At 39.6% G+C, this 14843-nt stretch overlaps 1 protein-coding gene across 1 annotated transcript in view; it reads right to left on the reverse strand.

Annotated features, from left to right (window-relative positions):
• The window catches only part of dnah3 (dynein axonemal heavy chain 3), a 187519-nt gene extending 172676 nt beyond the window's left edge, over positions 1 to 14843 (reverse strand). Inside the window, exons 1-3 of the mRNA XM_060840939.1 lie at positions 14758 to 14843; positions 2950 to 3194; positions 529 to 598 (exon numbers count right to left, since the gene is read on the reverse strand). Coding sequence (XP_060696922.1) covers positions 529 to 598; positions 2950 to 3194; positions 14758 to 14843 — 401 coding nt within the window. The remainder of the gene's footprint in view (positions 1 to 528; positions 599 to 2949; positions 3195 to 14757) is intronic.

Genomic DNA, 14843 nt, shown 5'->3' on the forward strand with positions numbered 1-14843 from the left:
AGTAATATCAAGTTCAACTTCACCTCGTTAGCAAATGATGCGTACTGCATGTTAACAATATCCCTCTGCACTGTAATAAGGTTAAATTGGCTCACACATCTTGGGATGATTTTTCATTCTTTGAATCAAAATCTCTTAAGTAGCATTCTGATTAATTGTTTGACAATGAAAGAAAACAAAATATATTTTGCCTAAAAGTATTTATGAACTGTGAAGAATGTCAGGCTCTGCATTAACTCTTAACAATGTGATGACAAAAATATTCTTTTAGGATCTCAGTTGACTACATTCTGGCTTGCATTTATGAAAATGTTTGAACCCACTTCACTACCTAGGCATGAATGTGAAATTTGCCAGGACAAAGCCTCACCAACAGAAACACAAGTTACAAAATTAAGGTTCCACAGATTTAAGCTTACTCCTGCTATCACAGTGGGATACATTGAAATCGCCTGTAATTTTTAATAAAGCAAATAAATGCCACTTTAAAAGCTATCAAATTGGAAGAGATAAGAAAGGGCAAATTACCTTTCATCAGTGATCTTGCTTCTCAATGTAAGTTTTCGTCTCTTCACAGCAGGCTGCTTTGCTTTTGTAGCTGAACATTATCAGTTAAGGTCAATACAGGTTACCAGCATGATCATTTTTCAACTGAAGATAATGTTTCAGAAATCATACCAATTGCTTGGAAGAACAATGAACCATAATGAACACAAAGCCTTTTAAAAGACTTCCGCTAGGAATTTCTTCATGAGTTCTCCCAATTGGCTAGTGGAACTTTGGCAATAGATCAGCAAATAGCATGTTTATGGAAATGAAGATTTCACAATAAAGAGGAAACTCTAAGTCAACTGCAACTGAAAACACTGTTTCTGTAAGTACCTCTGCTTATTTGTATCCATAATCTCCCCTTTGAATAATACCATCTAAAGATGCATTGCAGCAACTCATCCAGACTTTTTTTTTTGACAGCACAGGCCAAACACATGGCCATTACCATCCAGAAGAACAAGGGCAGCACAAACATGGAAACAACACTCACAAGTTCTTCTTCAAGTCACTAACCATCCTGATTTAGAAATATAACACCATTCCTTCAATGTCACTGAATTCAAATCCTGGAATGCCCTTCCTAACTACATTATTGTTGTCCTTACCACCACTACTCTCCCATGGACTTCAGAGGTAAGGAAGTAGATGACCACCATCTCCTCAAATGCAATGAGGGATGGACAATAAATGCTGGACCAATTAGCAGTTGCCCACATGCGCATAAAGTCATAGAGTCATAGAGATGCATAGCATGGAAACAGACCCTTCAGTCCAACCCGTCCACGCCAACCAGATATCCCAACCCAATTTAGTCTCACCTGCCAGCACCCGGCCCATATCCCTCCTAATGAAGGGCTTTTGCCCAAAATGTCGATTTTACTGCTCCTCGGATGCTGCCTGAACTGTTGTGCTCTTCCAGCACCACTAAACCAGAATCTGGTTTCCAACATCTACATTGTTTTTACCTCCCTCCAAACCCTTCTATTCATATACCCATCCAAATGCCTCTTAAATGTTGCAATTGTACCAGCCTCCACCACATCCTCTGACAGCTCATTCCATACACGTATCACCCTCTGCGTGAAAATGTTGTCCCTGAGGTCTCTTTTATATCTTTTCCCTCTCACCCTAAACCTATGCCCTCTAGTTCTGGACTCCCCAACCCCAAGGAAAAGACTTTGCCTATTTATCCTATCCATGCCCCTCATTATTTTGTAAACCTCTATAAGGTCACCCCTTAGCCTCCGATGCTCCAGAGAAAACAGCCCCAGCCTGTTCAGCCTCTCTCTGTAGCTCAAATTTTCCAACCCTGGCAACATCCTTGTAAAACTTTTCTGAACCTTTCAAGTTTCACAACATCTTTCTGATAGGAATGAGACCAGAATTGCACGCAATATTCCAACGGTGGTCTAATCAATGTCCTGTACAGCTGCAACATGACCTCCCAACTTCTGTACTCAATACTCTGACCAATAAAGGAAAGAATACCAAATGCCTTCTTCACATGACAGAAAAAAAAAGTAGTTTCCAAATTGGAACATTGGCTTGATGCAATGCCAGGGAACAGTCAGCTGTTAAAACAGGTGAGCCCCAATTTCCAATGAGGCCATAAATTAACATTTACCCAGGGCATAACCCAAAGCTCTGCGTGGAGGAGAAATAGTGACCAGCAGGAGAGTTAAATTAGAAGTGAAATTAGAAGGCTTATATAACAGCCTTCAAAATTGGAGGGCATTAGGCAGGAAATTCCAGGCAATCGGCTGTGGTTCAATTAGTTCTACTCTCGCTCCAGATTAAAGGGTTCAAGCCCCACTTGTACACAAAAGTCTGGGACAGTGCTAAAGCAATGCAACTTTGGGTGGTACTGTCTTCCTGACGAGATGTTAAATCTGTCTGCCCTTACATGAGGGTTGTGAAAGGTCCTATAATACTATTTCAAATTCTACCCTTGTTGTTGTGATCAGTACTTGTCTGTCAATCAATCAATATTGAGAAATCACATTGCTACTTGTGACAGCTTGCTGGGTGTAGACTGGCTGCTGTATTTCCTACATCCTAGCAATGTACAAACTTCAAAAGATTTTCATTGGCTTTGGAACATCCGGTGGTCTTGAAAAGTCTCTATAAATGAAAATCTTTCTTTAGCTGAAAATGTATTGCTGAAAAAGAACATATTTTGTCAAAGTTTTTTATTTTGCAGTCATCAGGACAATTTGCAAGAATACCAAACTAAAGGCAAACTAAAAGTGAGAATCACACTGATTGGTTGGAAAGCATGACTGTAATTAGTTGAGGTATTGCCAATCAGAATGCACTTGCCAACCAATCAGCACTACCCTCATATGTAGTATGACTATAGCTTTCCATTTACTTTGGCATTCTTCATTGAACAGATACGATAATTCCTCATTGCACATGCTGGCATTGCAGTAGTTGTTTTGTCTGCCCGGAATGCATGCTTCAAATCTTTTATCTTCAGGTTGCTTGCTGTCGGCGTGTAGTTATTGCCAATTGATTCACTTGGACTTCTGTAATAGCGTTGCTCTTTGAATGGAATGGCCAAAGGCCACGAGATATCCTGCATTATGGGAGGATGACGACTATGACGCAATACAATCTGAAAAGCAATCAGGTTACAGAACCTTCAATAAGATTGAGCATCATTAAAATGTTCAAATGCATATTGCAACAACTAATATAACAAACTGGCTTTATTGTACAAAATATTAAGCAATTATGAAAACTAAACAGAAGATCACTACTGTCACCCAGTTACTAAATTATTAGAAATAACTGGTGATTACATAAGTGTTCATCAAAGGGTCCTCCAAGTTTCAACCAGAATATTATAAGGTCACTCAGAGTTCTGCAAAATAAATGCTAAATTATAATAAAATGTTTTCAGTATGGCAAGATCTGCCTGAATCCTATACCTGTGCAGCAATATTTGTATCTTTCAAAACTCTAAAGGTTAAAAAATGGTTTAGCTGCATTTCTTTTCTGTCCTTATCCAATACTTATCCATTGATTGACTGATCAAGGGCAACTCGAGACAGGCAACAAACTGGCCCAGCCAGCAATGTCCTGATCCCATGACTGAATGAAAAGTATCACCCAGGTACCAGATATTGTAAGGTCATTTTTATTTACCTTTCCTGAAGGCATTGTTAACTGGCAAAGGTGAAAGGATCAATAGTGGTGAAAGTTTCCAATCCCTGGATTACCAAGGTAACAATGCAATTTCAAGCCATGACATGGCTCATATCAGTAGTGCCTGTTACATAAGTTAACATAAGAATAATATTCTGGTCGTACCAGTATTTGAGTATTGCTAAAACAAAAAGGTACATTTTGTTTTAGCTTGTTGCCTTGCACTTATCAGGACAATTCACAAGAAATACAAAACTAAAGGGATTACAATCTTTATACTGTATGAAAACAGAGTGCTGATTGGCTGGCACATAGAGTCTGATTGACAGAGGTGTTGACATGGAGAATGCACCAGTGTAGTGAGGACTGACAGTTAACTATCAAGTATTGACTAAATCTTAAATCAAATAAGATGGCTTGATTGATCAAGGCATTGGCTAAGAAATGAACAGAGAATACACTTTTTGTGAATTTTGTGCATGCAAGACAAAAGGCTTTGACAGAATGGTATTTTTCTCAGAGGTACTCAAATTTAATAGAAATTAATCAAAATCTTAATGGATAGTGGAAAGGGAATGGTCATGACCTTTCAAACAATTTAAGGTCACAAGACTTTGTCAATGCCTCAGTCAAATCTGACTCCAAATAATTTCCTCACTTAAACTTTCAAATGATCAGTTATGTTTGCAGATAGCTTTAGTGATTGTGGACAGCAGCATTTGTCTTTGATGCTGTACTTGCACTGTGTCAAAGTGGCCAAATCCTGACTTCAAATATCCTCCAGCAATCATCTGACAACAGATGACCTCTGATGGACGCCTTCCAAACAACATTAATGGCTGCCTCTGTTCTTGCAGCCAAAATGATTTGTAGAGAGGCCTGTCACATGGAAGAAGTGCAGGGCTGCTTTATGCAACTTTGCATTGGAGAAATGATAAGAAGCTGATTGTCTGATGAACATCTTCATAAATTGGCTCAAGACCACGGCTAAGTGAACTGACTTCAACAACTACCTATTACTCAAACAATGAATAAATCATGTGAGAGTTTCATTTTCTAAAATGACAGGGAGTAGACAAGTATGTGTCAAAATAAGCTTTTTTCCTCGCCTAAAATATGTCAAGCTATATCGATTGTAAAACTATAACCCATAACATACAGCTAACTCCTTGAACTGGCAACTAATAAAAGAATTAAGGAAACTGCAGAAAAATATAAACCTACAAACCAGAATTCCAGAAATCAAAACTTCAGGAGAAAACACTCCTAATCACTATCGTCTAACCTATACTCAGTGAAAAATCCAAGACTTGCTGCTGCCAGATGATAATCGTGAGACTATGGGTTTAATAATGCATTTGTTAGAAATGAAATAGACAATAGAATAGAAAATAGACAATAGGTGCAGGAGTAGGCCATTCTGCCCTTCGAGCCTGCACCACCATTCATTATGATCATGGCTGACCATTCCATCCCGACGATTCCTGATGAAGGGCTTATGCTCGAAACGTCGAATTCTCTATTCCTGAGATGCTGCCTGGCCTGCTGTGCTTTGACCAGCAACACATTTGCAGCATTCCTAATCAGTATCCTGTTCTTGCCTTATCTCCATAACCCTTGATTCCACTATCCTTGAGAGCTCTATCCAACTCTTTCTTAAACGAATCCAGAGACTGGGCCTCCACTGCCCTCTGGGGCAGAGCATTCTCTGAGTGAAGAAGTTTCTCCTCATCTCTGTCCTAAATGGCGTACCCCTTATTTTTCAATACAAGTAAATAATAAGAAACAAATATTAAGGCCTTTTTTGTCTATGTAGTCAATTAGAACAGTCTGAGATATAATCACATACTTCTTCACAAATAATATCATGTGTACTGTATTAGCAGCGTCATTCAGATGTTTTGATCCTGTTCCCAGTTGTTAAAAAGAACACTACAATGTAACAGACAAGTATAGAGTAAAAGTTAAAAATATGAATCAAAAAGCACAACAAATGTTACAAAAAATAACACTGACTGGTCCTCACAGAATATTCATTCAGTGTGTGTAACAAGGTTTAATAAACCCAACTAGGAAGTTCTGAAGGAGCATTGTGTTGGAATTAAAACATGACCCTGTTTCTCTCTCCATAGATGCTGCCAGACCTGCTAAGTTTCTCTAGCACTTTCTGTCTTCATTTCAAATCTCCAGAATCTGCTGTACTCTGCTTTATTAAGATTTGAGATATTGTCATTTGGTAGTACAGTGCAAGAAAAAGACACGTTTTATCAAAGATTTTCATCTTGCACTCATCTGGATAATTCACAAGAATACAAATTCAAGGTCAACAACAGTTATTCTTATGAATTATCCTGATAAGTGCCAGGCAATTTCAACAATATTTGATTCCTCTGTTTGAGATAATAACCTGGCCAAACTATCTTCTCATCTGCCAGAAGCAAATTATGTTCTAACTCTCAGCAGTAATAAACATTGGCTGTGCCCAGAGCAACATGCACCCAATAAATGCAACTAAATTGACTGCACCATTGGTTCGGAAAACAAAACACATTGGCGCTACATCTTTGGTACTGTATACTGATAAATTCCATAGGAGGTGTTTCATACCAATTTACAAATTGGATTGTACCAATTCTCTTTTGTTCAAACGTTTCTGAGTTAATTTAATAGTATGATTGTTTGAAGACCTGAAAATATTAGACAATAACTGAAATGAAATTGTTCAAATAAAGGAGTAAAATGAACCTACATTGTATTATATTCCAAAATAAACTAACTGGAATTGAACATTTTAAAATTGTAACATTTCTTTTGTGAGTTTCGCTGAGACTTGCATTGGAATTCACAGAAGTACCTAAGAGTGTACGCTTGAGTGATTCATAATGTCCATGAGCGTGATAAAATAGCACTGGAGGATTGAACTTTAAATTTTGAGCATTAATGAAAGTGAGATAGTTGCTGGTGGATTCATTCATACATCTATAATTGGGATTGAAATATGATTGTAATAGTAATGTAATGAACATTTGTGTTGACAATTCTACACACTGTTAAGAAAATGGGCTGGATAGCCAGAGGAAATGCTCAATGCAGTGATTGGAACACGGTCAGCCATAGAACATGAGTTCCCTGATTAAGGATTTAATCTGGTCCAATGAGGGAGTCCTGACTGACAGATATAAACAGGAGTGTCAGGGGTTCTGCTCACTCTAGCACTCTGTGCTAACTGGGTCAGTGTCACATACTACTCACATCTAAATAAAGGGTGATTTGGTGACAGAATACCAGCCTTTGTGGAGTTATTTCACTCACCATGGATTTTGAAAGGCCAATTATTTTCTACAAAAAGTAGTGATATCATTTTAAGAGAGAGAGAGTGTTAATAAATAAATAATCAGAATATAGAATATGTGACCAGCAGCCATAGCACAGGCAACTTTGCAGTGTGTATTGTTATGAATTTGAAACCATGAATGTTCATTTTAAAATAGAAAGCGTTTTCTGAATTTTGAAATAAACTTGAAGTGCAGGCTCAGCTGCCTGAATGGAAAGGCCGGGAGACAAGCTGTTCTAAAATACATTCTTGTAGCAAATGGCTGTTAAATGGATACCTGAGTTTTGGTTGATGTTTTGACAACAATTTTAGTTTAACCAATCAGTTTAAATTATACCCAGGATACTAAAACCCAATCGAGCTTGAATGTATTATTTTGACACCTAAAAATCAATGAAATTGTGCACATTGGAACCAATGACATAGGAAGGGAAAGGGTTGAGATTCTGAAGGGAGAATATAGAAAGTTGGGCAGGAATTTAAAAAGGATGCCCTTGAGACTAGTAATATCTGGATTACTCCCAGTGCTACGAACTAGTGAGGGCAGGAATAGGAAGATAGAGCAGATGAATGCATGGTTGAGGAGAAGGAATCACATTGTTGAATCATTGGAATCTCTTTTGAGGTAAAAGTGACCTGTACAAGAAGGATTGATTGCACCTAAATTAGAAGGGGAGTAATATACTGACAGGGAGATTTGCGAGAGCTACTCGGAAGGATTTAAACTAATAAGGTGGGGCGGAGGCAGGGTGGCGGCAAGGTGGGACCAAGGGAGATAGTGAGGAAAGAGATCAATCTGAGACTGGTACAGTTGAGAACACAAATGAGTCAAATAGTCAGGGCAGGCAGGGACAAGGTAGGACTAATAAATTAAACTGCATTTATTTCAATGCAAAGGGCCTAACAGAGAAGGCAGATGAACTCAGGCAATGGTTAGGAATATGGGACTAGGATGTCATAGGAATTACAGAAACATGGCTCAGAGATGGACAGGACTGGCAGCTTAATGTTTGAGGATAAAAATGCTACAGGAAGGACAGAAAGAGAGGCAAGAGAGGAGGGGGAGTGGTGTTTTTGAAAAAGAATAGCATTACAGCTGTACTGAGGGAGGATATTCCTGGAAATACATCCATGGAAGTTATTTGGGTGGATCTCAGAAATAAGAAAGGGATGATCACCTTTTGGATGTAAGTTTGCTTGCTGAGCTGGAAGGTTCATTTCCAGATGTTTCGTCAATTATCAGCGAAGCATTGCTGATAATTCCTGCTTTCTATTTATATGTTTGGGTTTCTATATAAATAGAAAGCAGGAATTATCAGCAGTGTTTCGCCTGAGACCCAGTGAAGATGTTACCTAGTAGGATGACGAAACGTCTGAAAATGAACCTTTCAGCTCAGTGAGCAAACCTACATCCAAAGCCTCAACCTGAGCTATAAATCTTCTCAAAACTCACTAGGATGATCATCTTATTGGGATTATATTATAATCCCCCTAATAGTCAGAGGGAAATTGAGAAACAAATTTGTAAGGAGATTTCAGTTATCTGTAAGAATAATAGGGTGGTTATGGTAGGGAATTTTAACTTTCCAAACATAGCCTGGGACTGCCATAGTGTTAGGGTTTAGATGGAGAGGAATTTGTTGAGTATGTACAAGAAAATTTTCTGATTCAGTATGTGGATGTACCTACTTAACAAACTTGACCTACTCTTGGGAAATAAGGCAGGACAGGTGACTGAGGTATCAGTGGAGGAGCACGTTGGGGCCAGCGATCATAATTCTGTTAGATTTAAAATACTGATGGAAAAGGATAGACCAGATCTAAAAGTTGAAATTCTAAATTGGAGGAAGGCCAGTTTTGACAATATTAGGTAAGAACTTTCAAAAGCTGATTGGGAGTAGACGTATGCAGGTAAAGGGATGGCTGAAAAATGGGAAGTTTTCAGAAATGAGTTAATGAGAGTCCAGAGACAGTATATTCCCATCAGGATGAAAGGAAAGGCTGGTAGGTATAGAGAATGCTGGATGACTAAAGAAATTGAGGGTTTGGTTAAGAAAATGAAGGAAGCATATGTCAGGTATAGACAGGTTAGATCGAGTGAATCCTTGCAAGAGTATAAAGGTAGTAGGAGTATACTTAAGAGGGAAATCAAGAGGGCAAAAAGGGGACATGAGATAAATTTGGCAAATAGAGTTAAGGACAATCCAAAGTGTTTTACAAATACATTCAGGAAAAAAGAGTAACTAGGGAGAGAATAGGGCCCCTCAAAGATCAGCAAGGCAGCCTTTGTGTGGAGCTGCAGGAGATGGGAGAGATAATAAATGAGTATTTAGCATCAGTATTTACTGTGGAGAAGGACATGGAAGATATAGAATGTAGGGAAATAGATGGTGACATCTTGAAAAATTTCCATGTTACAGAGGAGGAAGTGTTGCATGTCTTGAAATGCATAAAGATGGATAAATCCCCAGGACCTGATCAGATGTACCCTAAAATTCTGTAGAAAGCTAGGGAAGTGATTGCTGGGACTCTTGCTGAGATATTTGTATCATCAACAGTCACAGATGAGGTTCCAGAAGACTGGAGGTTAACTAACATGGTGATACTATTTAAGAAAGATGGCAAGGACAAGCCAGGGAATTACAGACCAGAGAGTCTGACGTCCGTGGTGGGCAAGTTGTTGGAGGGAATCCTGAAGGACAGGATGCCCATGTATTTGGAAAGGCAAGGACTGATTAGGGATAGTCAATATGGCGTTATGTGTGGAAGATCATGTCTCACAAACCTAACTGAGTTTTTTTGAAGAAGTAACAAAAAGAATTGATGAGGGCAGAGCTGTAAATGTTATCTACATGGACTTCAGTAAAGCGTTCGACAAGGTTCCCCATGGGAGACTAGTTAGTAAGGTTAGATCTCATGGAATACAGGGAGAACTAGCCATTTGGATACACAACTGACTCAAAGGTAGAAGAAAGAGGGTGATGGTGGAGGGTTGTTTTTCAGATCGGAGGCCTGTGACCAGTGGAGTGCCACAAGGATCGGTGCTAGGTCCGCTACTTTACGACTTTTAGATAAATGATTTGAATGTGAGCTTAAGAGATTAGTTAGTAAGTTTGATGACATCAAAATTGGATGTGTAGTGGACAGCAAAGAAGGTTACCTGAGATTACAACAGGATCTTGATCAAATGAGCCAATGGGCTGAGATGTGGAAGATGGAGTTTAATTTAGATAAATGCAAGGGTGTTGCACTTTGAGAAAGCAAATCTTAGCAGGACTTATACATTTAATAGTAAGGTCCTAGGGAGTGTTGCTGAACAAAGAAACCCTGGAGTGCAGGTTCATAGCTCCTTGAAAGAGGAGTCACAGGTAGATAGTATAGCGAAGCAGGTGTTTGGTATGCTTTCCTTTATTGAGTAGAGGAGTTGGCAGGTCATGTTGCAGCTGTACAGGATATTGGTTAGGCCACTGTTGGAATATTTCATGCAATTCTGGTCTCCTTCCTATCGAAAGGATGTTGTGAAACTTGAAAAGGTTCAGAAATGATGTACAGGAATGTTGCCAGGGTTGGAGGATTTGAGCTATAGGGAAAGGTTGACTAGGCTGGGGCTGTTTTCCCTAGATCATGAGAGGCTGATAGGTGATCTTATAGAGATTTATAAAATCATGAGGGGCATGGAGAGGGTAAAGAGACAAGGTTTTTTCCTTGGGGTGGGGGAGTCCAGAACTAGAGGGCATAGGTTTAGGTGAGAGTGGAAAGATGTTTGGGTGGGTATATGAATAGGAAGGGTTTGGAGGGATATGGGCTGGGCGCTGGCAGATGGGACTAGATAGGGTTGGGATATCTGGTCGGCATAGATGAGTTGGACCAACGGGTCTGTTTCCATGCTGTACATCTCTATGCCTCTCTGACTCTAAATTATATGAATTTCATGTGTTATTGGGGGTATAAAACACATGGGCATTTTGAAAACTGGTCAGACAGCAACTGCCATCAATCAGCTGAGCAACTGCTGAGAGCCAGAGAGCTACCTGCCCATCTAACATCTTGCTGTCAATAAAGTTAGAAAACACTCTCTATTAAAGCTACCTTTTCATGTAAAACATACTGACAGTAAAAAATAAAGAAGACAACTCAGGGAGACCAGAAGCCAGAAGATTGAAACAGCAGAGAAGACAGAGGCTGTGTGGTCTTGAGATTGAGTTAGTGTAATGTCTAATAAATGTGTTATTGGAACAGCACTTTTTTATGGAGTTGGGTGATAAGTAGTTAAGAAAAAGGCAGGCTTGGATTTGTGAATAGTCATTTAGTATTCACTATTAGAGTTCAGAAAATAAATTGTTATTTTTCTTTCAATAGTGGAATGTAGAAGTCCTCATCACTCATGTTTTAGAGTCATGGAGTCATAGAGAAGTACAGCACAGAAACAGACTCTTTGGTCCAACTCATCCATACCGACCAGATATCCAAACCCAATCTAGTCCCACCTGCCAGCACTTGGCCCAGATCTCTCTAAACCTTTCCTATTCATATATCCATCCAGATGCCTTTTAAATGCTGCACTTGTACCAGCCTCCAACAGTTCCACTGGCAGCATATTCCATATATACACCATCCTCTGCATAAACAAGTTGCCTCTTAGGTCCCTTTTATATCTTTTTCCTCTCACCCTAAACCTATGCCCTCTAGTTCTGGACTCCCCGACCCCAGGTAAATGACCTTGCCTATTTATCCTATCCATTCCCTCATGATTTTATAAACCTCTATAAGGTCACCCAGATTACAAGGCAAGGCGAGCTTTTCTGGGTGTTTGGTTTAATTATTAGAGAGGTTTGACCTCTGCGTCGTGACAGTATCCAAGGAAATGTAGCTGTTCTTTCCTGTTACAATAGTTGCTGACTCTTTCTAGTCAATATATCAGCTGAGCAATCCTTTATATATAACAAAGAAACAGCACCTGTCCTGGTGTGAGATTGGCAAACTTCTGTTATGGGTGGCACAGTGGTTAGCATTACAACCTCACAGCACCAGGGTTCCATGTTTGATTCCAGCCTTGGGTTACGGTCTGCGTGGGGTTTGCATATTCTCCCTCTGTCAGCGTGGGTTTCCTCTGGGTGCTCTGGTTTCCTCCCACAGTCCAAAGATATGCAGGTCAGGGCCAGGTGAATTGGCCATGCTAAATTGCCCATAGCGTGAGGTGCATGAGTCAGAGGGAAATGGGTCTGGATGGGTTACTCTTCAGATGGTCGGTGGGCCAAAGGGCCTGTTTCCACACTGTAGGGAATCTAATCTAATCTAGACACAGAACCACAAAAGTGAACTGGAAGTTGATGTGGACAGATTGCAAACACCAATACTTTCCAACTGCACGTGGTCCCCTCTGATCTCTCTAATTTGGCACAGTCACATACAGAAAAGAAAACTGATTTAAAAACAATTAATAACACAATCCACTTTTGACTCACACTTATTTTACATTTTATTTTCATGACATTCCTTTCATTTTATGTGTTTGCTAGCCTTTATCACTACTTTTAAAATGTGTTTTGGGTGACACCAAACACAGCCAATGTGTAAGCATGTTTAATTGGAAGCACACCTGATGAACGAGCGGCACTTCCAATTAAACCTGTTGGACTATAACTTGGTGTTCTGTGATTTTTAACTGTGTATACCCCAGTCCAACACCGGCATCTCCAAATAATGTGTAAACATAACATGCTGAATCTATACTCCTCTCGTCAGTCAGCTCACAGCAGCAGGGTAACAAAAAACTTTACCAAAAGCTTTTCATTTTCATTCCAGCTTTTCATTCAATTGTTCTGAAGACTCAAAGCACTGAAACTCTAATCCCCTTTTCGTTGACTACATATATCTGGAGTCCAGAAATCCAGCAGTCAGAATATCTTTATATCTTTAACCGCAATAATAGACATTTCAATGGATGGATTTCATTTCAACTGCACGAAAGCCTTTTGTTTTCAAATGCTTACTACTAATCAACAATATATCAGGTTTCTTTTAAGAACAGAGGAAACTTTCCATCAAATAATATTTGTAAGTTTTTTTGCTGGTAGCAATTGATTGAAATTGCCCATAGTGTTAGGTAAGGGGTAAATGTAGACTATGGGTGGGTTGCGCTTCGGCGGGTCGGTGTGGACTTGTTGGGCCGAAGGGCCTGTTTCCACACTGTAAGTAATCTAATCTAAAAAAAACTAACAAAGCACATCAGATTATAATATATTACTCTTCAATAATAACCTAGTTATTAAATTATTCAGTAACAATCCAACAATTTTTATAAAATTTAACTTCTATTGATTGCAACCCAGCTTTTTCAATATTCGAACAAATGGTGGCCATTGCTTTGCACAATGGTCACGATCATCTTGTGTTATGGTTATCACATCAGGAAGTCGAATGGTTCTGAAACACAGGCCCTGATTTTAATTGCATTCCCTGACTCCAAGCTGGCAGGAACCAGTGGTGGGGGCAGTCAAAAACACAATAAGAGATTTACCCCCCTACCCCCACCGTGCTTTCCCACCATACCTAGATCTTCCCAGGTGGGATTCCCACAAGAAGATGCCAACATTCCATCTTTAAAGATACAGATTACACTCACGCTGTCCACCAGGACCTGACCTGCAATTTTCTTCTGAGGTCTGACTGAGGAAGCTGTGGTGACTTCGTTGGCCAACTCGACCCCCACTCGCCTGCAGGACTACAACCCCAACAACACTCAAGTAGCGCACAGCATCCATTACAAAGCAGCCCAATTGACTGATACCACATCCAAAAAGTATTCATTCCCTCCACCATGAATGGTCAGTAGCAGCCACAAAATGAACAGCAGCAATTCACGACAGCTCTTTCAACAGCACCTTCCAAACATGATTTGGAGATGCCGGTGTTGGACTGGGATGTACAAAGTTAAAAATCACACAATACCAGGTTATAGTCCAAGAGATTTAATTGGAAGCACACTAGCTTTCGGAGTGACACTCCTTCATCAAGTGATTGTGGAGGGCTCAATCGTAACACAGAATTTATAGCAAAAATTTGCAGTGTGATGTAACAGAAATTATACATTGAAAAATTGATTGTCTGTTAAGCCTTTCATCTGTTAGAATACAGTGATAGTTTCACTTCTTTCATGTGTAAATCACAAAACCTTTTTTTAAAAGTTGCATTCTCGGATTAGCTGTTAACAATGGTGATAGCTAGACAATATGTTGAAGGTGTTAGCCCCCTGTGTTCTCTGTCTGTGACCTGATGTTTAGATTGATTCTCATCTAAAACGTGAGATAACAGAGTTCTACATGAATGCATGCAGTTTTTGAGCAAAGTGCAATGTAACCCTGCAAGTACAAATTCACCCCACAAAATATATGTGTGCATGTGGGTCTTTGTCTGTCTGTGTGTGTCTGTCTGTCTGGGGCGGGGGTTGTGAGTGTGAGAAAGTGTGTGTGTGTGTGTGATTTACACATGATAAAAGTGAAACTATCACTGTATTCTAACAGATGAAAGGCTTAACAGGCAATCAATTTTTCAACGTATAATTTCAGTTCCATCACACTGCAAATTTTTGCTATAAATTCTGTGTTACGATTGAGGCCTCCACAATCACTTGATGAAGGAGCGTCACTCCGAAAGCTAGTGTCCTTCCAATTAAACCTGTTGGACTATAACCTGGTGTTGTGTGATTTTTAACTTTGTACCTTCCAAACACGTGACCAGCACCTTCTGGAAGAGCAACAGTAGCAGATACTACCGCCAATAAATTCCTTTTCAAGCCGCTCACCAT

The sequence above is a fragment of the Hemiscyllium ocellatum genome, chromosome 20, assembly GCF_020745735.1.
Source record: "Hemiscyllium ocellatum isolate sHemOce1 chromosome 20, sHemOce1.pat.X.cur, whole genome shotgun sequence".
Lineage (NCBI taxonomy): Eukaryota > Metazoa > Chordata > Chondrichthyes > Orectolobiformes > Hemiscylliidae > Hemiscyllium > Hemiscyllium ocellatum.